The sequence below is a fragment of the Carcharodon carcharias genome, chromosome 22 (assembly GCF_017639515.1).
Source record: "Carcharodon carcharias isolate sCarCar2 chromosome 22, sCarCar2.pri, whole genome shotgun sequence".
NCBI lineage: Eukaryota > Metazoa > Chordata > Chondrichthyes > Lamniformes > Lamnidae > Carcharodon > Carcharodon carcharias.
In genome coordinates this window covers 2,842,987-2,868,118 of record NC_054488.1, presented here as the reverse complement: position 1 = coordinate 2,868,118, position 25,132 = coordinate 2,842,987, and the positions used below count along the sequence as shown (strand labels likewise).

General features: G+C 43.6%; 1 protein-coding gene across 1 annotated transcript in view; it reads left to right on the top strand.

Annotated features, from left to right (window-relative positions):
- llgl2 (LLGL scribble cell polarity complex component 2) overlaps positions 1-25,132 on the top strand; it is a 187,104-nt gene that overhangs the window by 136,570 nt on the left and 25,402 nt on the right. Inside the window, exons 5-17 of the mRNA XM_041217423.1 lie at positions 816-934; positions 1,742-1,900; positions 5,685-5,847; positions 5,938-6,070; positions 6,503-6,557; positions 8,543-8,697; positions 10,673-10,890; positions 11,986-12,053; positions 13,123-13,276; positions 14,417-14,521; positions 16,331-16,623; positions 19,158-19,311; positions 24,980-25,130. Coding sequence (XP_041073357.1) covers positions 816-934; positions 1,742-1,900; positions 5,685-5,847; positions 5,938-6,070; positions 6,503-6,557; positions 8,543-8,697; positions 10,673-10,890; positions 11,986-12,053; positions 13,123-13,276; positions 14,417-14,521; positions 16,331-16,623; positions 19,158-19,311; positions 24,980-25,130 — 1,927 coding nt within the window. The remainder of the gene's footprint in view (positions 1-815; positions 935-1,741; positions 1,901-5,684; positions 5,848-5,937; positions 6,071-6,502; positions 6,558-8,542; positions 8,698-10,672; positions 10,891-11,985; positions 12,054-13,122; positions 13,277-14,416; positions 14,522-16,330; positions 16,624-19,157; positions 19,312-24,979; positions 25,131-25,132) is intronic.

Below are 25,132 nucleotides of genomic sequence, written 5' to 3'. Positions count from 1 at the left end.
GCAGTATGACCTGTTTCTGTGCTGTACATTCGATGACTGAGGAGTCACATGGAGCAGCAGAATAAAGTGTTCAATGTATTGGATGGAGGACAAGCAATGGTTGACTTTTGGAACTGATAATGACTTGAGACAAAAGAGCAGATGAGAGAAATGTAGTTAAATAAAAGGCCTGTGTGACATGCGGGGAATGTGTGAACTGTTGAAGCCAGTTAGCTCAATTGGAGAGGGGAAGCATGAAAATCTGGCAAAGGAGGACAGGCCTTGAAGACTCAGAAATAAAAACAAAATGCTGGAAATACTCAGCAGATCAGGCAGAATTGTTGGAGAGAGAAACAAAGTTAACGTTTCAAGTTGGTGACCTTCCATCAGAATTGGAAGAGTTAATGATGTAGCAAGATTTAAGTAAGTATAGGGGCAGCAAAAGAGAGGAAAGGAAAGAACAATTGGGAAAGTCTTCGATAGAGTGATTAGGACTGGTAGGAGAGATTCAATGACGAAAGGAGATGGTAATGGGACAAATGAAGAAACATAAGAGAAAATGTAAGTAGCAAAAGCAAAATTATTGGCCACTGCTAATCTCCTGGAAAATAATGAGAGCACAAGTTATGATCTGAAGTTATTGAACTCCAGGTTGTAAGGTGTTAAATTTGAAAGTATGCTGTTCCTCATGCTGCTGCTGCTTCTGAGCTTCAGTGGTTCAGGAGTCTCCTGGTAGGAAAGTAGCAGATTGTACCAAATTGCCTGCTTGACTTCCTTTTGAGCTGGTGGATTCTGAATGAACATATTCTATAGAATGTGGAGTATCTCTATTGCAGGGTCAGCTGGTGACGCTCTTGGATGATAACAGTCTGCATTTATGGAAGCTGAGGAAAAGCCCAGATGGACTGAGTGTCCTAAAGGAGGAATCTCGCTTCGATCTACGAGGGCAGCCCGGGTAAGATTTTAAACTGGCTTGACCCGACTGAGGTTAAGCACTGTCCGAAATGGTGGGGGATGCGCACCAGCGGTTTTAGATTTATTGAGTGAATGAGTTTTTTTATGTTTGCTTTTCTTTTGGCTTGCTGGCTGTCACATGATCAGTGTTTATTCTCTGTTCAACTAGGACAGATTACAACTATAACTAAATAGAATAGCAGAACATTCGATATACTGATATTCACTAAATAAGGCGCATTATGGTCACAAGGGCTCACACAGGGCACTGAATACAGTCTAATGTTGGGATTGTCAGAAATTGCTGTGACTCTAGTTGATGGCCCAGGGAGTTTAATAGGTTTCAGAATGTTACAATCCAGCAAAGTAAGCCATGTGAATTCACCTTGAGAACAAACAGGTTATCCAGTGCTTCTGCTGTCCACTGTTATCTGATCTAGTGAAGTCGTACAGTACCAAGTGGGATCAGTTACACACACTGTTGTCATGAGTGTGAAGCAATGCCACAGGCCTTGCTCTAAGACCCAGAGTACCCCTGGCTGGCAGGAGCAGGGGGTCTGTGTTGGTTCTGCATCCTATCAGAAGATGATGAATGTGCGAGCAGGATTTCTTCCATTTCCGCTCCAGTTGTATAACAGTGTATGCCGCTGGAGAGGCCGCGTAGAGCTGTTTGAGCAGGGCAAGTGTGCATTGTATAATTGTCATTTATTTGACTCAATAACTTTACGTGGTGCAGAGTTCTGGTTTCTCGATCTTGCTGTTCTCAATCAACTGATACCCACTGTGACCTGTTGTTTCCTGTTTACAGTGCTCCGCCAAGTGTCACTACCATAACAGTGGTGCTCCCTCATTCGCCTGGTGATGTGTTGTTTCTGGGGACAGAAGGCGGCTGTGTGTTTGTGGTGGAACAGCCGTCCTTCAGCGAGCAGGAAGAGAGAACCATCAGTCAGGAAGCTGTTCTACAGAAGTAAGGCTTCTGTTCATTAACATGCTTCAACCTGAGCCTGCCACTGCTATCTGCTTTATTATTACTATAGATTATAATCTGATGACCTTTTATACAGATGGTATTGGACAGGAGGAGCTGTTATTCATTATCCCACTTCCTTATTTATTACTACTGTTTTCTTTTCCTTTTGAATAATTGAAGGATGTTGGTGCTGGGGGTGAAGTGGTCCCAGTATCGCCATATGATTTTTGCCAAGATACAATTCAAGTTTTCCAATCTTTCCCTTTCTCATTCGCTTCCACCTCTGTTGCTTTAGTTTTTTTCTTCTTTCTTCCTTCAAGTATTAATCCAATTCTTTTTTGAATCTGTATCCACCTCTCCACCAGACAGTGATTTCCAAATCCAAACCACATGTTCTTCATTTAGCCCCTGGTTCTTTTGCCAATCACCTTCAATCTGTGCATCTGGTTATTGATTCCTTCAGCCACAGGAAACAGAGTTTCTCTTTAGTTACTCTAAATCCTTCATGATCTTAAATACCTCTGAAATCTCCTCTTGGCCTTCTTTGTGTTATTCCAGTGAACATCCGTCTGCAAAGGAAGATGCTGGAGCCAGTCTGTCTTCAGCGTATGTTATGTGAATAAACTCAGTGCAGACTACTTTTCCCTTCCAACTGGTTCTTATATATGTGCCCTAACCTCTCCCCAATTAGCATCAGTTGCTATTAATTACTAGAGTGTGCACTAAATTGTAACAGCGTTTGCAACATTAACACTCTGTTCTAAGGAGAAGAACCCCAGCTTCTCCAGTCTATCTCAACTCTCATCATTCTTTTAGTTCTCTCCTATCTCCCTGCAAGCCCCCTGAGCTCACCTAGCCCATGAGAGCTACCACCTGCTCCCTCTGCCCCATTCCCACAAAACTCATGACTCTGTTTCCCCTCCCTCAAATCTGCCATCAGCACACTCCTGTTTAAAAAAAAAATCCTGACCTTTAGCCCCTCTGCTCTTGCAAACTACACCCCATCTACAACCTCCCTTTCTTCTCAAATTCTTGAACCTGCTGTCAATTTCCAAATCTGTTGTGATCTTTTCCATGTTTGAATCCCTCCAATCAGGCCTCTGCCCCTGCCACCAGACTGAAACAGCTCTTATCAAAGTCACAAATAACATCCTACGTGACTGTGACAAATGGGATTAGTTTATTTTTAAATGGATTTCCATTCGAATCAGTTGAGAAGCTGTAATTGATCAATCGTCAGCTGCCATGATGTTGAAGATTGCTGAGGTTACTGAATAGTTGTATCTGGGCCCATGTTTTTAGCATCAAAACAGAGGTTTGATCGATCATTGGCTTTGGAAGAGCTGTCAATTGCCACCTTGTTACACATGCTGGTTATTGGGTCTTGTTCTAACGGTCAGTGATGTCCCCGCCCAGAATCCTTTCTGAGCTATCTGGATGTCTCACATACTCCCCACCGTTCTTTATACGCCCTCCTCCAGTTTGCTCTTCAGACCCCTCTTGGTTTGGTTGTCTCTGCCCCTGCCTCCCTTCTCATTGACAGACTGTTATTACAGTGCAGGGGTAAGTTGAATGGAAAACAAAAACAGAATTACCTGGAAAAACTCAGCAGGTCTGGCAGCATCGGCGGAGAAGAAAAGAGTTGACGTTTCGAGGCCTCATGACCCTTCCACAGAACTGATCTTTCTTTACAAAGTGAGGGAAATATAAGCTGTTTAAGGTGGGTGGGTGGGTGGTGGGGGTGGGGGGAAGGAGAAGTGGAGGGGGGGTGTTAGGATAGGAGCAGATCATCAAAAGATGTCACAGACAAAAGAACAAAAGAACACAGAGGTGTTGAAGTTGGTGATATTATCTAAACGAATGTGCTAATTAAGAATGGATGGTAGGGCACTCAAGGTACAGCTCTAGTGGGGGTGGGGGAGCATAAAAGATTTAAAAATAATGGAAATAGGTGGGAAAAGAAAAATCTATATAAATTATTGGGAAAAACAAAAAAAAAACAAAACGAAGGGGGAAGAAACAAAGGGGATGGGGATGGAGGAGGGAGTTCATGACGTAAAGTTGTTGAATTCAATATTCAGTCCGGAAGGCTGTAAAGTGCCTAGTCAGAAGATGAGGTGCTGTTCCTCCAGTTTGCGTTGGGCTTCACTGGAACAATGCAGCAAGCCAAGGACAGACATGTGGGCAAGAGAGCAGGGTGGAGTGTTAAAATGGCAAGCGACAGGGAGGTTTGGCTCATTCTTGCGGACAGACCGCAGGTGTTCTGCAAAGCGGTCGCCCAGTTTACGTTTGGTCTCTCCAATGTAGAGGAGACCACATTGGGAGCAACGAATACAGTAGACTAAGTTGGGGGAAATGCAAGTGAAATGTTGCTTCACTTGAAAGGAGTGTTTGGGCCCTTGGACGGTGAGGAGCGAGGAAGTGAAGGGGCTGGTGTTACATCTTTTGCGTGGGCATGGGGAGGTGCCATAGATGGGGGTTGAGGAGTAGGGGGTGATGGAGGAGTGGACCAGGATGTCCCGGAGGGAACGATCCCTTCGGAATGCCGACGGGGGGTTGGGTGAAGGGAAGATGTGTTTGGTGGTGGCATCATGCTGGAGTTGGTGGAAATGGCGGAGGATGATCCTTTGAATGCGGAGGCTGGTGGGGTGATAAGTGAGGACAAGGGGGGCCCTTTCATGTTTCTGGGAGGGAGGAGAAGGCGTGAGGGCAGATGCGCGGGAGATGGGCAGGACACGGTTGAGAGCCCTCAACATCCGGGACATCCTGGTCCACTCCTCCATCACCCCCTACTCCTCAACCCCCACCTATGGCACCTCCCCATGCCCACACAAAAGATGTAACACCTGCCCCTTCACTTCCTCTCTCCTCACTGTCCAAGGGCCCAAACACTCCTTTCAAGTGAAGCAGCATTTCACTTGCATTTCCCCCAACTTAGTCTACTGTATTCGTTGCTCCCAATGTGGTCTCCTCTACATTGGAGAGACCAAACGTAAACTGGGCGACCGCTTTGCAGAACACCTTCGGTCTGTCCGCAAGAATGATCCAAACCTCCCTGTTGCTTGCCATTTTAACACTCCACCCTGCTCTCTTGCCCACATGTCTGTCCTTGGCCTGCTGCATTGTTCCAGTGAAGCCCAACGCAAACTGGAGGAACAACACCTCATCTTCCGACTAGGCACTTTACAGCCTTCCGGACTGAATATTGAATTCAACAACTTTAGCTCCCTCCTCCATCCCCACCCCCTTTCTGTTTCTTCCCTCTTCCCTTTGTTTTTTTTTGTTTTTTCCAATAATTTATATAGACTTTTCTTTTCTCACCTATTTACATTATTTTTAAATCTTTTATGCTCCCCCACCCCCACTAGAGCTGTACCTTGAGTGCCCTACTATCCATTCTTAATTAGCACATTCGTTTAGATAATATCACCAACTTCAACACCTCCGTGTTCTTTTGTCTGTGACATCTTTTGATGATCTGCTCCTATCCTAACACCCCCCTCCACTTCTCCCCCTCCCCCCCACCTTAAACCAGCTTATATTTCCCTCTCCTTGTAAAGAAAGATCAGTTCTGTTGAAGGGTCATGAGGACTAGAAACGTCAACTCTTTTCTTCTCCGCCGAAGCTGCCAGACCTGCTGAGTTTTTCCAGGTAATTCTGTTTTTGTTTTGGATTTCCAGCATCCGCAGTTTTTTGTTTTTATATCTGTAAGTTGAATGGAGGCTGGTGAGAGGAGAACAAATTTGAAATGAGAAGTAACCCATTTTTGTTCTTCCCTCAGAGTGCCTGATGATTATAGGAGTCGACGCTCACTGGGATCTGTGGAGGCCTTGCAGGAGAATCCAAGAAACCCCCATCAGATTCTGATTGGATATAGCAGAGGCCTTGTCATATTGTGGGATTTACAGACTAGCCAAGCAACACACCACTTTCTGGGAGATCTGGTACAGTCTTTTTAATCCATTCTTGGGATGTGGATGTAACTGGGGAGCCCTTTGAGCGTTTGCTAATGCCGTGTCTGTTTTCATTCACAGCAATTGGAGAGTGTGACCTGGCAGAGGGATGGGCGACAGATCATCAGCTCCCACAGTGATGGCAGTTACTGTCAATGGCCTATATCAAACGATGACCGATTACCACAGCCTCTAGAAAACAAAGTGCCTTATGGTCAGTATGATCCTGCGAAACAATGTCGCTTGCACTGAAACGCCAACAGGGAGGCTTTTTCTAAAAATATGAATTGGAAAGCTTAGTGTGCAGGATCCCTGAAGGTTAACTAATTTGCTGCATCTTCTGTGCACTTTGCCTTTCTTTTAAATAAATAACTTGTCCAGTTCATTACCACCTGACTGCAATCTGCTAACTCAGCACAGATCGGGACCAGAGGATGAGAGACAGAGGAAATGCAAACGTCTAGAATAATTGCTTTGCTACTGCTGGTGATGAACGTGAATAAGAAATTAGAGCTAATTTCCTAAATGGTATCTGGTTTTCGGTACATGTCGCAGGGATGTACAGGAGCAGAAAAAGATATTGAGTTCCATGTGATCTCTGGACTTCAGATGTCTGTTACTAAGCTTTTTATCTCCTTGTCCACAGGTCCCTTCCCTTGCAAAGCAATTCCAAAGATTCTTTGGCTCACAACCAAGCAAAGGTAAGTCACTGTGCTGCTGTTGATCAAGTTTAGTGCAGCAAATGGCTTTGTGCATGCATGCAGAAGACTGGGAAAGGCCAATAATTCAGTAATAGGAAGGAGCAGCTGGGGGATGGAAGCGGGGGGCAGGAATACAAGGCTGTCTAGGAAGGTTTGTTATGCATGTACATTAATGCAGTATTGTGTGGTTAGAATATGGTAAATAAGTGAGCAACTGACACAAGCTGCCACACAAGGGCTGTGGTATTGTGGCAGCAGAGATATGAATCAAAGAAAGGAAGGATTGAAAACTTAATATTCCTGGCTACAAGATCCCGAAAAGAGAAAAATGGGAGTTGGCAATATTAATCATTGGGCTTTGAAGGATCAAAGACAAAAATCCCTTTGGCTATAATTAAGGAAGAATAGAAGACCACTGGCTGGCTACTTACTACAGGCCACCAAATAATGGGAGTGTTGAAGGGGCAAATTACAGGAAGTTGCAAGAGCTGAAGTGGTGATAATGGGGACTTCACTTATCCTAAGGAGAATGGGATGATAACATTAAAAGACAAAGAGAGGAATTCCTGAATGTATGCAAGAGAATTTTCTTGATTAGCTTGTTTCCAGCCTCACTGGAAGGACACAATGTTGGATCTAGTTCTCGAGAATAAAGTGGGACAAGTGGTTCATGTTTCAGTGGGGGAGCGTTTGGGGAACAGTAATCACAATATCAATGGCTTCACTATAATTATGGAAAAGGGAAAGGGACGGTTTAGCATTAAAGTACTTAATTGGAGGAGGGCTTACTTCCGTGAGCTGTAAAGGCATCTGGCCCAGATGGATTGCAATCAAAAATTGGTCAACAAAACAGTAATTGAACAATGGGAGGCCTTGACATTGGAGAGAGTTCTGATACAGAGTGTACACATTCCTATGGTTGGCATGGGGGTAGTGCAACAAAGATAGACACAAGATGTGGAGGTGAAACTAAGACGAAAAGAGCACTTATGACCATTGTTAGGTGCATAGTGAGGTAGAGAACTAAGCTGAATATAAAAAATACCAAGGATATTTGAAAAACCATTGAGGGACACAATGAGAATATATTAGTGGCTAACATAAAAGGAAACCCAGAGTCTTTTATAAACACACAAATATTGGAAAGGCAGTCAAAGAAGATTGAGGCTGGTTAAGAACCAAAAAGGATCTCTTGGAAGCAGAGGACATGGCTAAGGTACTAAATGAGTATTTTGGCAGCATCCTCTTCTCTAATGAAGACACCCAATGTAGTAGTAAAGGACGAAGCAGTAATGATATTGAATAGGATAAAATAAAGAGGATAATGGATTGAGTTGGCAGTCCTCAGCAGGAACGTCACTCAGTCTGGAAGATGAGCATTGTAGTTTACTGAGGCAGCTAAGCATAGAAATTGTGGAGGTTTTGGCCACAATCCTCCTTGGAGAAGGGAGAGGTGCCAGAGGACTGGAGGATTGCAATTGTTCCACTCCTGCTTTAAAAAAAAGGATGGGCAGAGAGGGTAAACCTGACAGTTAAAGGCTAGTTATCCAAACTTGGATAGCGGGTGAGCCATTTAGAGACAATAATCTGGGACAAAATTAATCGGCATTTGGAAAAGTAAGAGCTAGTAAATGAAAGACAGTATTGGTTTGTTGAAGTCAAATCATGTTTGACTAACTTGATCGAGTCCTTTGAAATTACAGAGTTAATATTGTGTATGTGGACTTTCAAAAGGTGTTTGGTAAAGTATCATTTAAGACTTGTTGGCAAAATTGAAGCCCATGGGATTAAAGAGACATTAGAAGCCTGGGTACAAAATTGGCTAAGGGACAAAGGAGGGTGGAGGGCTGATGTGGTTGTTCTGTGTGTTGGTTTTTATTATGAATTCTATGGCGTCATAGTCTTTAGGACTGCCTTAATATCATCAAACTGTCTGTAGAGCTGGACTAGATTCATACTAGAGGTGGAATGTTCTCTTTCTGCAGAACTCCGTTCATTATCTTCAAAGGAGGGATGCCTCGGGCCAGCTATGGCGACCGGCATTGTATCTCTGTCCTACACGGCTCCAAGCAGATTGCATTTGACTTCACCTCCCGGGTCATTGACTTCTTTGTTGTTGATGAGGGTGAATCCGAATCAGGTAAATGGTGTTAGCTGTCTGTCCTTTTTTATACATGGTCTTGGGGGGCAGGGTGGGGGGGAATCCTTGTCCACTAATTTGGTCCATAATGTGATTAAGCTGGTGTGCTGCATGTTCCTGCTTTGTCTTTCCTGCTTGTTAAATAGTTTCTCAACAGCAGCTTATGAATGGACAGTGTGTGTAGAAACTCTACTCTTCAGCAAGTAACTGAACCATAAGGATCAGGCTCCCTGCACAATTTCCTAGAGGAACTTAAATATTCATAACTTAAATGTTTCTGTATCTGGGAGTGTTCGATGGGACAGTGTAGAGGGAGTTTTATTCTGTATCTAACCTGTGCTGTACCTGCCCTGGGAGAGTTTAATGGGGACACTTGACGACATTCACAAATGACTTTAAGATTAAACTAATTACATGTCCAACTAATTATAAAGCCTTACAGACAAACGTGGCAGTTTGTGTTGTTATAAGGGTTCCTACTTACATTCTACTGCAAAAGCTTAAAATTAGTTTGACATTTGATGAGGTAACTACAGCTATTAGCACTTCCTCACAGGAAATTGTTTACTGTTATCACCCTGTAGCTCATCCATCATACTTCCTGTGATTAAAATTCACCGTATATGTTCAGTTTGGCTGGTTAATGATTGATTTATTGATTATAACATTCTAGGTCAAGTCCCACAGACTCAAGCAGCTGCAGTAATCCTTGTGCAAGGGTATTCATGATGTTATGAGCAGTGGTTTCTTTATAACACTGGGGTGAATGATTTAATTAACAAAACTGAGCAGAAGGAGGATATTGTGTAAATCTAATGGGATGCTGCAGTTCAGACAAGGAGATCTGAAGGGCCACCAAGAATACACTTCTGGGCCTGACTTGTGCCTTTATCTCAGAGACAGCTGTTAGTTAAAGTTACTGCCCTTGCATGACAGACACTGATAATTGGAATTAAAAAGGGTGGCTTGATGGATCTGTGCCAGATAATTCAGCAGCAAAATAGACCCCCATCCAGGTGTCATGTGACACTGAATCCCCTGCGGACCAAGTACTCCCAGAACTCAAGTCTCTGTCTTATCCCAAGAAGAGATCATTGGTCAGACTGGAGTGTTTATTTGAGCTGAGATCAGCAATGCAGAATAAGGTAACTTTTTAAAAAATTATTCTTTCGTGGGATGTGGGCTTCGCTGGCTGGGCCAGCATTTATTGCCCGTCCCTAATTACTGTAGAGAAGGTGGTGGTGAGCTGTCTTCTTGAACCGCTGCAGTCTGTGAGGTGTAGGTACACCCACAGTGCTGTTAGGAAGGGAGTTCCAGGATTTTGACACAGCGACAGTGAAGGAACTTTGATGTAGTTCCAAGTCAGGATGGTGCGTGGCTTGGGGAGGAACTTGCAGGTGATGTTCCCTTGCATCTGCTGCCCGTCCTTCTAGATGGTAGAGGTCGCAGGTTTGGAAGCTGCTGTTGAAGGAGTCTTGATAAGTTGCCGCATTGCATCTTGTAGATGGTACACACTGTTGCCACTGTGCATCGTTGTTGGAGGTAGTGAATGTTTAAGGTGATAGATGGAGTCCCAATCAAGAGGGGTGCCTTGTTCTGGATAGTGTCGAGCTTCTTGAGTGTTGTGGGAACTGCACTCATCCAGGCAAGTGGACAGTATTCCATCACACTCCTGACTTTTGCCTTGTAGATGCTATACATGCCAGGAAGTGAGTTACTCGCTACAGGATTCCTAGCCTCTCAACTGCTCATGCAGCCACAGTATTGATATGGCTGGTTCAGTTCAGTTTCTGTTTCTGGTGAGTGGTAACCCTAGGATGTTGATAGTGGGGGGAGTCAATGATGGTAATGCCACTGAATTTCAAAGCATTCAGTAATGTGAAGGAGATGGTGCTTCGCTTGGTCACAATGCTATTTTGAGAGTAATGTCTGCACTCGAACTCTCCCTGAATGACTCCCCTTTTGTGTTTCCTAGATTGCGATGAGCCAAGTGCACTGCTGGTTCTAGCAGAGGAAGAGCTGGTAGCCATCGATTTGAAGACCCCTTCATGGCCAGTGATTCAGTCGCCATATCTGATACCTCTCCATTGCTCAGCCATCACCTGCTCCCACCATGTCTCCAACATTCCCATTAAACTCTGGGAGAGAATAATTGCTGCTGGTAACAAGCAGACCACTCACTACTCCACCAAGGTACAGCTCCAAAACACAGACTCTGGGGAATAGGAGACTGCATTTGAATTAAGAAAAACGGCCATTTAAGTGAAGACCCTCGCTGAAATTACAAGATGCATTCAGTGGGTGTTATAGGCAGTTTCTAACACTTGATCAAGTGTCACAATCATGAGCAGCAGCTCATTCATAGCAATACGCTTCACAGATGTATAGTCAGACATTTGACACCCACCCACATTAGGAGGTATTGAATATTACAGATGTCCAAAAGGTTACTTGGAGGTAGCCTCTTAAATGAGGAGAAGGAGGGGAAGGAAGAGGTGGGGGAATTTCAGAAAATTAAGGATGCACAAGTGGCCAGAATTTGTGTGAAGATGAGGGCAAAATCTTATGTAAACAGCAGGTATTGGAGTGTTACTGTGCAATGCCTCCTCCTTGACATATTACAGTGTCTGTGTAACCTGCCTGTCACTCGGCATTCTTTACAGTTCTGTGTTGAGTGCTTTTAACCTCTTAACCTTTTAACCAGCAGTATTGATGTGATTTTCTAAAGTTGTTAAGCTTGCAAGTGGAAATCTGGAAGCTGTGATGGCCCGATGTGTTGTATTCCTTAAGTACACACAGATCCCAGACAGGTTTCACCTGTAATTCAGGTGGGGGGGTTTGGTTGTGGTGTTGCTTAGAAAGAATCGGTAACATTCCTGATGCTGAACCCTTTGCAGAGGATCCTGTTGGAGGGGAGAGTATGTTGGGGGGGGAAAAGCAAGACTGAGTTTGTAGGTTTCTGCAGGATTGTGTTTAGCTGTCATCCTTCCTTCCATAACTGAATTAATCTGTTGAACGCTGAAGGACCGTTTGTGGCACTGAACATAGCACCACCTCCCGTCACCACCTGAACTGCTTTGGGACATTTGCAGATGCAGGAGAGAAGACTTAGTTGTCAAATACTCAGGCAAAGAGGCCTCTGCTGGTAAGGGAAGGCACTGCATACATGTTCAAGGCACAGTTTATTCTCTCTACATACTTACTGGTGCTAGCAGCTTTGAATCAGGCACTTGCATAGTTACTTATAGTCTGTGTTTTGAAGTGACCAGTAATGTGTTGTCTCCACAGCCGTGGCCTATCGATGGAGGGTACAGCACTGCCCCTGAGCCCCCACAAAGAGACCTGCTCCTCACTGGGTAAGGACATTCAGTCTTTAAAACTCTCTCAGCTTCAGTCTGGTGATAGGTGCTTGATTCATAACTGAGATTGTGATAGGCATCTCATTTCCCAAAGTTCTTTACATAATGAATTCCTCCGAAGCTCAGACATTGTTGTGTAAACAAATGCAGCAGCCAGTTTGCGCACAGCTAATTCCCAAAGAGCAAGTGAGAGGAGTGACTGGATGAGCTGCTGATGGATGAAAGAGGAATAAGAAACTGGAAAATACATTTGAAATTACGTTTGAAACGTTGAAATTTTTATGTTGCTCATAGTACAATTATTATTTTTTAATGAGCTGGAGAGGATAAGAGAACAGTGCAGAGCCTGCCAGAAAACATACTGGCATGCTGGGAGGAGCACAGATCCCAATCTCAATCCAGCATTCTCTCTCAACTCAACTCAAATCACACCTTACAGGGAGAGGGTGCAAAACTGAAAGTGAGACAGAGACAATGCTGATACTAGGACAGAGCGAGTGTGTAACACTGGGAGAAAGAGGGTTGACTAGTAGGAGAGAGAGAGAAGGGGGGTGGTGGGGGGGTGGTGGGGGAGGCGCGAGGGTGGAAGAGGGCGTAGTGGGGTGGGGAGAGATTTTGAGTGTTTCTCCTGACAGTCATTGTTGTGTAGCAATTGGGTGTGCCTGCACTTGCAGTACACAACACAACACAATGGCCTCTGAACAGTTACTGAGTGGAGACTTGGCAGTTGTATTTGTGAGTAGAAGCATATGAGGAGGAATCCCCAAGTCTTACAGGGTTGTTGATAGCTTCTCGGTGGCCCTGTAGATGCTGTCATAGCCTTGGTTCTATCAGCAAGGTGAAAGAGTAGAGATCTGGAGCTCTGCTGTGGAGACAGCACAGGATATGTGGCCCTGAAATGGATGGCACAAATCTTGCTGATGGTGACAGGCAATGAGTTTGTGTCTGAGCTGTAACTTTTCGATGTATTCCCAGTGATCACTGTTTCACAGCAAAGAGCAGTGTAGGATTCATTCAGTGATCTCAGCTCACTGTTTCTGATCTCCTTTCTGTTTCCCCTTGACAGGCACGAAGATGGGACAGTCCGTTTCTGGGATGCTTCTGGAGTGTGCTTGAAGCCTCTTTACAAACTCAGCACAGTCAGTGTGTTTGTCACAGATGCAGATCACAACGACAACCTGAATCAGTCCGGGGAGGATGAGTGGCCGCCCCTGCGGAAGGTAAGTAGATGTACGACGGCATTAGCACACAGAGTTTGTGGAAGTGGTGATTGGCAGCACCACAGCAAAGATCTGGATCTGCTTGTACAGGGGTTGTGGATTTAGGGGAGAGGGGACCCGGATATGCTTCAGGCAGAACACCACCTGGTAACCTGCAATTCACCGCACGACCCCGGGACTGGAGTGTGTTTTTACTGACCCGTTTGTTTTGGATGTGGCTATAGGAAATATCAGGCATGGTGCAGCACAGTACTGTGCAAGACTGGGAGACAGGAACCAGAAGCATGACAAAAGGCCCATACTGAGAGAATGCAGGAAGATGAGGTGAATAGCAAAGTAGTGCTGATGCAGAAATGCTTATCTAGTGAATTTTTCTGGAAAGTTATTAAGCCTTTGAACAGTGCAGTGTCAGTCTTGATTCAGTGTTAGAATTCTTGTCTCTCTATCAGAGGTCGTGCGTTCAAGCCCCACCCTTAAACATGTAATCCAGGCTAACACGCTAGTGCAGTGCTGAGGAAGTGCTGCATTGTCAGAACTGCCTTATTTGAATCAGGTGTTAAATCAAGGCCCAATCTGCCTATTCCTGCTATTATTGTTTAAAAACAAAGCATTGTCCCAGTTTCTTAACCAACGCACTCCCTCCACCAAGTTTAGACTGCATGATCTTCAATTTCATTCTTAACGAGATATTTGCCCAGTTTGTTTTAGGAGTTAATGGCAGGCTGTTCCACACCTCTGCAATCTGATGGCTTTGAGCATCAACTCAAGTTGCCAATTATTGTGTATTCATTTTAAGATCAAAGTTTTGATCAAATCTACTTAAATCTGCCATCCGTGAATTCCTGGGTCACTAAAATCGCTTTAAAATTCAGTCAATCCATCCTTCTAATTTTGATATTAGACCCAGAGTTATTGTCATCAGTTTCCAGTTCTTGTGATGGTGAGAATGCCAAATGGAATCTCTTTCCCCAATCAAGCGGCAGTATTTTAGACTGAAGGGGACCTGCACTGAGAGATCAGCTCTCACTGGGAGTCTAAACCAGGACTGATCCCCAGTAGTTTAATGGAGGGTTGGCACTGACTCCACTCTGCAGCAGGGCTGTTACAGATGGCTTTCCTTTTCACATTGTGTTCCTACAGGTGGGCTCTTTTGATCCGTATAGTGATGACCCCAGGCTGGGAATCCAGAAGATCCACTTGTGCAAGTACAGCAGTCATTTGACGGTGGCTGGCACTGCAGGACAGGTGGGTTCTGGAACATTGTGGTTTGAAACCTTTCAGTGAGAAGCCCTGAACATAAAAAAAAACCCTACTGGATCACCCTGTGAATTACTGGCACCCTCCCAGGGACAGGGAGATTCTGATAGTATTAGTTAGTCAGAGAAACCACGCTATAACAGCAGAAAACGTGAATTATGTAATGTAACAAATATTGACTCACAGATGTTTACAGCACAGAAAGAGGCCATTCAGCCCATCGTGTCTGCGACGGTCAACAAAGATCTGACTACACTAATCCCATTTTCCAGCGCTTGGCCCATAGCCCTGGAGGCTACGGCAATGCAAGTGAATATCTAAATACTTCTTAAATGTTATGAGAGTTTCTGACTCAAACACCCTTTCAGGCAGAGAGTTCCAGACTCCCACCACCCTCTGGATGAAAAATATTCTCCTCAATCCCCTCTTTGCCTTCTACCTCATGCCTTAAATCTATGCCCCCTGGTTATTGACCCCTCTACTAATGGAAAAAGTGCCTTCCTATCCACCCTATGGCCTTCATAATCTTATACACCTCTATCAGGTCCCTTCTCAACCTTCACTGCTCCGAGGAAAACAACCCCAGCCTATCCAATCTTTCCTCCTAGCTCAGACCCTCCAATCCAGGCACTCTGGTGAATCTCCCCTGCACCCACTCCAGTGCAATCACATCCTTCCTATAATGTGGTGACCAGAACTGCACACAGTACTCCAGTTGTGGCCCAACCAGTGTTTTATACAGTTCCAGCATAACCTCCCTGCTCTTGCCTTTATTAGTCGAGTCATAGAATACAAGTATCCCATATGCCTTCTTGCCCACCTTATCTACCTGGCCTGCTACCTTCAGGGATCTGTGGATATGCACACCAAGGTCCCTCTGATTTTCAATACTTTCCAAGGTCCTACCATTCATAGTGTTAATCCCTTGTTATCCCTCCCCAAGTGCATTAGCTCACACTTTCCCAGGTTGAATTCCATTTGTCACTGCTCTGCCCACTTGACCAGTGTATTAATGTCCTCCTGCAGTTTACAGCTATCCTCCTCACTATTTACCACCCTACCAATTTTCGTGTCATCCATGATGATCTTGAACATACCCCCTACATTTAAGTCCAAATCAATTTATGTACACCACAAACAGCAAGGGCCCCAGCACCGAGCCCTGTGGAACCCCACTGGAAACAGAGGTCCAGTCACAGAAACATCCCTCTACCATTATCCTCTGCTCCCTGCCTCTCAGCCAAATTTGGATCCAGCGTGCCACTTTGCTTTGGATCCCATGGGTTCTTACTTTCTTGGCCAGTTTGCCATGTGGGGCCTTATCAAAAGCCTTGCTAGAGTCCGTGTCGACCACATCAACCCCATTACCCTCACCAACACTCCTGGTTATCTCCTCAAAAAATGTAATCAAATTTGTCAAACACGACCTTCCCCTAACAAATCCATGCTGACTATCCCTGATTAGTCCATGTCTCTCCAAATGCAGATATATTCTGTTCCTCAGAATTCTTTCTTCCTAGTAACTTCTCCCCCACCACCACACCCGACCCCCCCCCCGCCAACTGAAATAAGTATAAAATTCTGTGCTTCTAAAGATTTCTTAAAATACTGCTACATGTGCCCAGTGAATCTCTGAGGAGCTCGAGTACCTTACTATTTCAGCATAGCAGTGGGAATGTCACTGGAGTCAGCATCCTGTTTATGGCTGCAGATCAAGATGTTGGAGAAAGTGGTTCCCTTGTTCATACACTGGGCTCCCTGTGTTAATGCTATTGATCCCTCATTTCTTCATGGCAGGTTTTGGTGTTGGAGCTGAATGATGACGCTGCTGACCAGGAGGTGGCCTGTACGCTTGTTGACATCTTGCAGGATCAGGACACATTTAAGTGGAAAGGCCACGAGCGTCTGAATCCGCGTGAGGAGCCCGTCCATTTCCCCGCAGGCTTCCAGCCCTTTGTCCTGGTGCAGTGTCAACCCCCAGCTGTCGTCACATCACTTGCCGTGCATTCGGAATGGAAACTGGTGACTTTTGGCACAAGTCACGGCTTTGGGCTCTATGACTACCAGCAAAAACGCACTGTCGTGGTGAGGTCAGTTAAGAGATTGTCCAATTGGTTGTGGTCAAGGCCAGTTTGGTCAGATCAGGGATTGTCCATTCAGTCTAGCTTCTGATGTATGCAAGTCCAGATTGTTGGTCAGAGTTTTTCAAACCAATTCTGGACATCTGCAGCAATTTCCCCACATTAGTTTATTTCTGTTGTGCTCTGTGTGGCACATCTAAGATTACAGTTTCATAGTCTACAACCCAGAAATTCAACTAAACAGGTCCACACCAGTGTTTATACTCTACGCGAGTCTCACCCTATCAACATACATATTTCTAGTCCCTTTTCCCTTGTACTTATCTAACTCTCCCTTAAATGTATCTATGCTATTCACTTCAGATTGCTCGCTGTGATAGTGAGTTCCACATTCTCACCACACTCTGGGTAAAAAAAAGTTTCTCCTGAACTCCCAATTGGATTTATTAGTGACTGTCTTTTATTTATGACTCCTGAGTTTTATCCCATTGTAAATGGAAATATCTCTACATATAATTTGTGCCTTAACTGACAATTAAACTTCTTATAGAAAGCTGGGCATAATATTTGGGAAAATATCCAGGAGGCAGCCATTCAATCATTTCGAGCCAGTTTTACCATTCATTTGAGGTCATGTTTGATCTATATTTTAACTCACTCCACTGTTTTTGGTTCCCTATCCTTTTATATTCTTGTCTAGCAAAAGGCAACTCACCACCACCTTCTCAAGGGCAATTAAGAATGGGCAATAAACGCTGGCCTAACCAGCGATGCCCATAACCCCATGAACGAATTAAAATAAAGGCAAAAATCTAGCAATCCAAGATTTAAAATTATTAATTGAGCTCTAGCATCTGTTGTTTTTTTTTGTGGGAGAGAGTTCCACACTTCTACCACCTTTATGTGAAGAATTTTTGAACTTCTTTCCTGAACGGCTTGGCTCTGAATTTTAAGATATTGTTGCTGTGTCCCATACTCCCCACCAGTGGGAAAATTTTCCCTGTATTTAGCCTATACATTCCTTTCAAAATTCTAAAATCTTCCATCAAATAACCCCTTCACCTTCTTTATTCAAGGGAAAGCATGCCTAGTTTCTGTCATCTCTCCTCATTATCTAATCCTTGGAATTCTGCCAGCAATTTCCATGGGCAGAACTGGCAAGTTTTATGATGAATTCTCCTCTGTGTCCCACTTTTTGTAGTTTCTCTCAGACTTTGTAGAAAGTAGGACACAGAGTCTGAGAGAAACTCGAAAGTGGAACAGTTTTTCTCTGGAACTCTATGCCCCACATCTTAGAGTTCCATAATATAGGGCTCACACAAAAAGACATCACTGGCAGGGAAATTATAACATAATACAACTTCCTAATAATAAAAGAAATCAAGTACTGTAAAGATTTGTTCGATCTTCAAGCACTTAGATTGTGCAGGTGATCATCCTGGGACCAACTCCTCTCCGCAGCTCAGTTATCTACAGGTTCATTTGAGGAGATCACTGCCCACTGTTATTGATTTGGCTTCAGATACAGGGCTGAGGTTTAAATGAGGCAGAGTACATACTTCTGATAAGCAGGGACCACCACCCTCCAAGATGGGGACACATCCTGCATCCAGAGGAAATTTCAAATGTTGTCCAGTGCTCTCATAAGAGATTACCTACAGAGTTTTAGATGGATATGCATTGGTAATAGATCACCGCAGAGAAGTAGAACCCAATATCAGCAATAAGCATTCTCCGGGCAGAAACAGCATAGGTTAAATATAGAGTAAAGCTCCCTCTACACTGTCCCCATCAAACACTCCCAGGACAGGTACAGCACAGGATTAAATACAGAGTAAAGCTTCCTCTACACTGTCCCCATCAAACACTCCCAGGACAGGTGCAGCACGGGGTTAGATACAGAGTGAAGCTTCTTCTACACTGTCCCCATCAAACACTCCCAGGACAGGTACAGCAAGGGGTTAGATACAGAGTAAATCTCCCCATCAAACACTCCCAGGACAAGTGCAGCACGGGGTTAGATACAGAGTAAAGCTCCCTCTACACTGTCCCCATCAAACACTCCCAGGACAGGTACAGCACTGGGTTAGATACATAGTAAAGCTCCCTCTACACTGTCCCCCATCAAACACTCCCAGGACAGGTACAGCACGGGGTTAGATACAGAGTAAAGCTCCCTCTACACTGTCCCCCATCAAACACTCCCAGGACAGGTACAGCACAGGGTTAGATACAGATTAAAACTCTCTCTACACTGTCCCCATCAAACACTCCCAGGACAGGGACAGCACAGGGTTAGATACAGAGTAAAACTCTCTCTACACTGTCTCCATCAAACACTCCCAGGACAGGTACAGCACGGGGTTAGATAGAGAGTAAAGCTCCCTCTACACTGTCCCCATCAAACACTCCCAGGACAGGTAGGGGAGCTTTACTCTCTGGGGAGACATTTGCTTGGTCTTCTTGCTGTGTAACTGATGTGCATTTGGCTGCAGTATGTTTATTTGAGAATGTTTTGAGCTTGTCTTATTCTACCTCTGTAGGTGTACACTGCACCCCAGTGACCAGCTGGCCCTCGAAGGGCCCCTCTCGAGAGTAAAGTCAATTAAGAAATCATTGCGACATTCATTCCGTCGGATTCGGGGGACCAGGGCGTCTGGGAGGAAGCGAACAGTACCTGGAAACAATACTGCTAAGGTAAGGGGGCTCTTAGGTCTGAAAAATAAAATGGTGGTGCAGTTCAGTTCTGAAGGGGAAAGATGACAGAGTGCTTGCATGGTGAGGGGGTGGGGAGATACTGGAGTGCTGTGTGGGGTGGTGGGGAATGACCAAGGTCCAGTTTGATTCACCTGCTAGTAGATTAATGTTGCATTCTGATAAGATGTGAAAATGGTTCTTGTTGGCACTTAATACTCTGTGTCTGCACCTGAAGTGCTTGATGTGGACAGTGGAGGGAGCTCTGCTCAGAAACACACACATGTTACAGTGCAGAAGGAGGCCATTCGGCCCGTCGTCTCTGCACCAGCTCTCCAAATGAGCAGTTCCCTAATGCCATCCTCCTGTCTTCTCCATGTAACACTGCATATTCTTCCTTTACAGATAACTGTTTAATCCCCTTTTGAATGCTTCATTGAACCTGCCTCCACCACATTCTCTGGCAATGCATTCCAGACCTTAACCACTCGCTGTGTGAAAAAGATTTTCCTCATGTCACTGTTACTTCTTTTACCAATTACTTTAAATCTGTGCCTCTCATTCTTAATCCTTTTGTGAATGGGAACAGTTTCTCCCAGTCTACTCTGTCCAGACACCTCATGATTTTGAATACTTCTATCAAATCTCCTCTCAGCCACCTTTACTCCAAAGAAAACGATCCTAATTTCTCCAAAATCTGATTTCAGAACTGAAGTTCCTCATCGATGGAACTATTCTCACGCACACTCTCCAGCACCTTCACATTGTTCCTAAATTGTGGCACCCAGAACTGGATGCAACACTCCACCTGGAGCCAAACTAGTGTCCTACACAAGTTCAGCATAACCTCCTTGCTCTTGTACTCTATGCCCCTATTAATAAAGCCGAGGCTACTGTTTAGTATGCTTTATTAACCACGCTCTCAGCCTGTCATGCCACTTTCAATGACTTATGCCCGGATATACTCAGGTCCCTCTGCTCCTGCACCCCCTTTAGAATTGTACCCTCTATTTTATATTGTCTCTTCCTTTTCTTCCTATCAAGATGAATCACTTCACATTTCTCCGCATTGAATTTCATCTGCCGCCTGTCCACCCATTCCACCAACTTGTCTATCTCCTTTTGAAGTATCCTCCTCACAGTTCACAATACTTTCAAGTTTTGTATCATACACAAACTTTGAAATTATGCCATGAACACCAAGATCTAGGTATCAGGGAGCACAAGGCTCCCAGGATGGACCTCTGGGGGACTCCACTGCAAACCTTCCTCCAGTCCAAAAACCATCCAGTAACCACTACTGTTTCCTGTCATTCAGCTAATTTCATATCCACGTAGTTGCTGTCCTTTTGTTCCATGAGCTATAATTTTTATGATGACCTGACAGTTGGTAAAGTGGAGTTATTTAAAAATCCCAGGGGGAAACTTTAAACAATTGTCATAACCTATATTTTTAAGTGGTATGTTAGAGATGCAACTCTAAATTCAGGAATCAGACCACCAGTTCTCAAAAGGTTTTATATTAAACTAAATGAAACATTTTGTTAATTTACACAAGTTAAATATATACACTGCTACAAATTACTACTAATCATAACTTTTAACAAATTCCCAAACTAATCTCCGTTAAGGCAACAGCAACAAATAGACTTCACCAGACACCAGGCAAAGCATTTTCACCTTACAAATTCAAAATGAGGTTCTTTCCACTTTTGTTTCTGTGGAGACAGTTGTAGGCTTTCAGCTGTTTTTGCCACTGCCCTGCACATACACAACTACTATCAGTTGTATCCAGCACATCTGGTTGAATGTAAATTCTCACTGTATCACCAGCCTCTTTGAACTCCACCTCTTTTAATAGTAAAACCCCTTTCATAGTACCAATTTTATTAGTAATGTAAACGTTGCTTGGTCTCTGATAGCTAGGTGCCAGATTTCACCCCACTTCTTGAATGCTGTATTCAAAAAATTTAAATGTACTCTACCTCTCTTACATCTCAAAACTAGTACACATCAAAGCACCCAGACTAGCTGGCTTTAATCCAATTAAGACACATCCACAGACTAACCTATTTTAAAAGAAAAATATTTTCCAATAATATTATATGCATTAATAGCTTCATGACACTTTGTTCACAAGTCTGTTGCTTAGCACTGCATAAAATGCCTTTTGGAAGACTATGTACACCACATCAACAGCATTACTCTCATCAACCCTCTCTGTTACCTCTTCAAAAAAATTCCAAGTTAGTTAATCATGATTTTTCCTAAGACATTCATGCTAGTTTTCCTTAATTATTTGTAATTTGTCCTGTGACTCTTAATTTAATCCCGAAATATTATTTCTAGAAGTTTCCTTACCACCGAAGTTAAACTGACTGGCCTGTAGTTGCTGAGCTTACTATTATACCTTTGTTCAAAAAGGTGTGTAACATTTGCAATTCTCCAGTCCTCTGACACTACCCCTGAGATTAAGGAAGACTGAAAAATTATGACCAGTGCCTGTGCAATTTCCAAACTCACTTCCCTCAGTATTATTGGATGCATCTAATCTGATCCTAGTTTCTTATCTATTTTAAGTACAGATAGCCAATCCAGTACCACCTCCTTATCTATTTCAAACCCCTCTAGTTTCTGAATTATGTCTTCTTTTACCATCGCCTGGGTGGCATCTTCTTCCTTGGTAAGGACAGATACAAAGTCTAAATTTAATACATCAGCCATGCCCGCTGCGTAAATCCCCTTTTTGGTCCCTAATTGGCCCCACTCTTCCTTTTGCTATTTATAGCCTATAGAAGGCTTTTGGATTCCCTTCTATGTTAGCTGCCAGTCTATTTTCATACTCTTTGTTTCTCTTATTTGCTTATTACCTTCACCTCTGAACCTTCTATATTCAGCCTAGTTCGCAATTGTATTTTATACCTGACATCTGTCATAAACACATTTTTTTCTTTATTGTAATTTCTATCTCTTTTGTCCTGCAGGGAACTCTGGTTTTGTTTGCCCCACCTTTCCCTTTCAAGAGAATATACCTTGACTGTGCCCAAAGGTAGCCCATTGGTCAGCTAATGTTTTTCTCCCAACCTTTGTCTCTACGTTATTTGGCACAGATCCATTCTTACCCCATTGTAGTTAGTTTGCCATATCTAACCTTTGCTGTACCTGTCCTGAGTGCGTTTGATGGGGACAGTGTAGAGGGAGCTTTACTCTGTATCTAACCCCATGCTGTACCTGTCCTGGGAGTGTTTGATGGGGACGGTGTAGAGGGAGCTTTACTCTGTATCTAACCCCATGCTGTACCTGTCCTGGGGGTGTTTGATGGGGACGGTGTAGAGGGAGCTTTACTCTGTATCTAACCCCGTGCTGTTCCTGTCCTGAGAGTGTTTGATGGGGACAGTGTAGAGGGAGCTTTACTCTGTATCTAACCTTTGCTGTACCTGTCCTGAGAGTGTTTGATGGGGACAGTGTAGAGGGAGCTTTACACTATATCTAACCCCGTGCTGTTCCTGCCCTGGGGGTGTTTGATGGGGAGGTAGCTTTATTTTTATCTAAATTGTGTTGTGTCTGTGCTGGGAATATTTAATTCTGTTCCAGCTGTAGATTAAACAGGAGCATAGAGGGTGGGATAAAGCAAAATAGGAAAGCATATGTCAGATACCAAGAGCTCCTACTTCAGAAAGTTTAGAGGAGTGTAGAAAGTGTAAGGTGAAATTAAAAAGGTAATTAAGAAAGCAAAGAGGGCATGAAAGAATATTGGAAAATAAAGTAGAATCCAAATATGTTTTATAAATACATAAAGAGCAAGAGGATTAATCAAGGATAAGCAACTTTGATTTATAGGGGAGGTCATAATCTGACTATTGATTTAACTTTTTGGCGAGTTAACAAGAAGAGTCATGAGGATAGTGTGTTTGATGTGTAGATCATATGAATTTTAACAGGGCTTTTAACGTGATCCCATTTGGAAGACTGTTCAGAAAAGTAGGAACCCATGGATCCAAGGAAAGATGGTAAATCAGATCCAAAATTAGTCAGAGGCAGGAAGCAAAGGGTAAAAGAGGATATGTGTTCTTGTGCTGTAAATTTCTGATTCTTTTTTGAGCAGAATGTGAACTGTTAGAAGGTGTAAGCGCTTTAAAAAATCTGAAAATATTATCGTCGTCGTTCTCACGAGCTGCCAATATTTATTGTATTGTGTATAAAATAGCACTGCCTGTTCATATTGTTCAACCTTGTATAAAGCTCCAGCAGATGGTGCCCAATACTTGCTGGATGAGAGTTTGAAGCTCACTTCCTTCTAAATGAGCAGAGCTGGATGGGATAGCTGGAAAGCTGGTGGTGAATAAAGGCTACTGTCTCTCGATTCTGGGTTAATGGTGTTTCGTCTCAGTGCCTCTCCCATTATTACCAGAAGTCACTGAAACCTCCTTAGTCAACCTTGGATAATCTGAGCACCAACAGACTTAAATGTATAAACCTTTCCTGCGGTTTGATTTTAATTTTGAGTGTTAAAAGGCTATAATACAGTCAACTTAATAATCATTGAGTATTTTTTCCTGAATGTCTGCAGCTTTGAGTGTGACTAAGGGCTTTTGTGTAGAATTTTCTCAAATTTCATTGGTACAGCTTTCTGTTTGTCCCTTTTCCTGTTGGATGTTGAGGTCTAAGGATGGTTGGAGGAATCAGATGGAGGCTTGGATGTTGGGACTGAATGTGTGGTCGCCAAATTTCCTAATGATACAAAGATGGGTAGGAAAACTAATTGTGGAAAGGACACAGATACAGATAGATTAAGTGAGTGGGCAAAATTTGGAAGATGGAGTATAATGTGCGAAAATGTGAAGTTGTCAATTTTGGCAGGAAGAATAAAAAAGCAGAACATTCTTTAAATGGAGAGACTGCAGAATGCTACAATATCGAGGGATCTGGGCGTCCTTGTACAGAAATCGCAAACAGTTAGCATGCAGGTACAGCAAGTAATCAGGAAGGATGTTGGCATTTATTGCAAGGGGGATGAAGTATAAAAGTGGGGAAGTTTTGTTACAATTGTAAAGGGCATTGATGACATCGCACCTGGAATACAGTGTACAATTTTGGCCCCCTTACTTAAGGAAGGATACACTTGCATTGGAAGCAGTTCAGAGAAGGTTCTGATACCTGGGTTGAAGGGAATGCCTTATGAGGAAAGGTTTAGCCTTAAATTGACTGGACTTTAGAAGAATGAGAAGTGATTTTATTGACAAAATATAAGATTCACCCAAGGGCTTGACAGGGTAGATGCCTCTTGTGGATGAAACTAGAACTAGGGAGCACAGTTTAAAAATAAGGGGTCTTCCATTTCAGATTGAGATGAGGAAGAATTTCTTCCCTGAGGGTTATTTGTCTTTGGAATTCTCTTCCACAGAGAGCGATGGAATTTGGGTCATTAAATAGATTCATGTCTGAGAGGGACAGATTTTTGATTGACAAGACAGTTAAGGATTGGAGGAACAGCAGGAAAATGGAGTTAAGGCCACAATCAAATCAGCCATGATCTTATTGAATGGCAGAGCAGCCTCAATGGGCCGAATTGCCTACTCCTATTCTTAAGATTTTATGACATTTTTGGTTGTGTGATGAGTTGGCTATCTATTGACTGCATGCTATCACCAGTCACTCTATCTCTGTCCAGGTGCAGGAGGCCAATGCCAGAATGGATCGGGAAGCGTTGAATGAAATGGAGCTGGCACCAGTGCAGCGCAGGATTGAGGCCCGTTCTGCCGATGACTCCTTTACTGGATTTGTTCGATCACTTTATTTTGCAGATTCTTTTCTAAGAGACGGT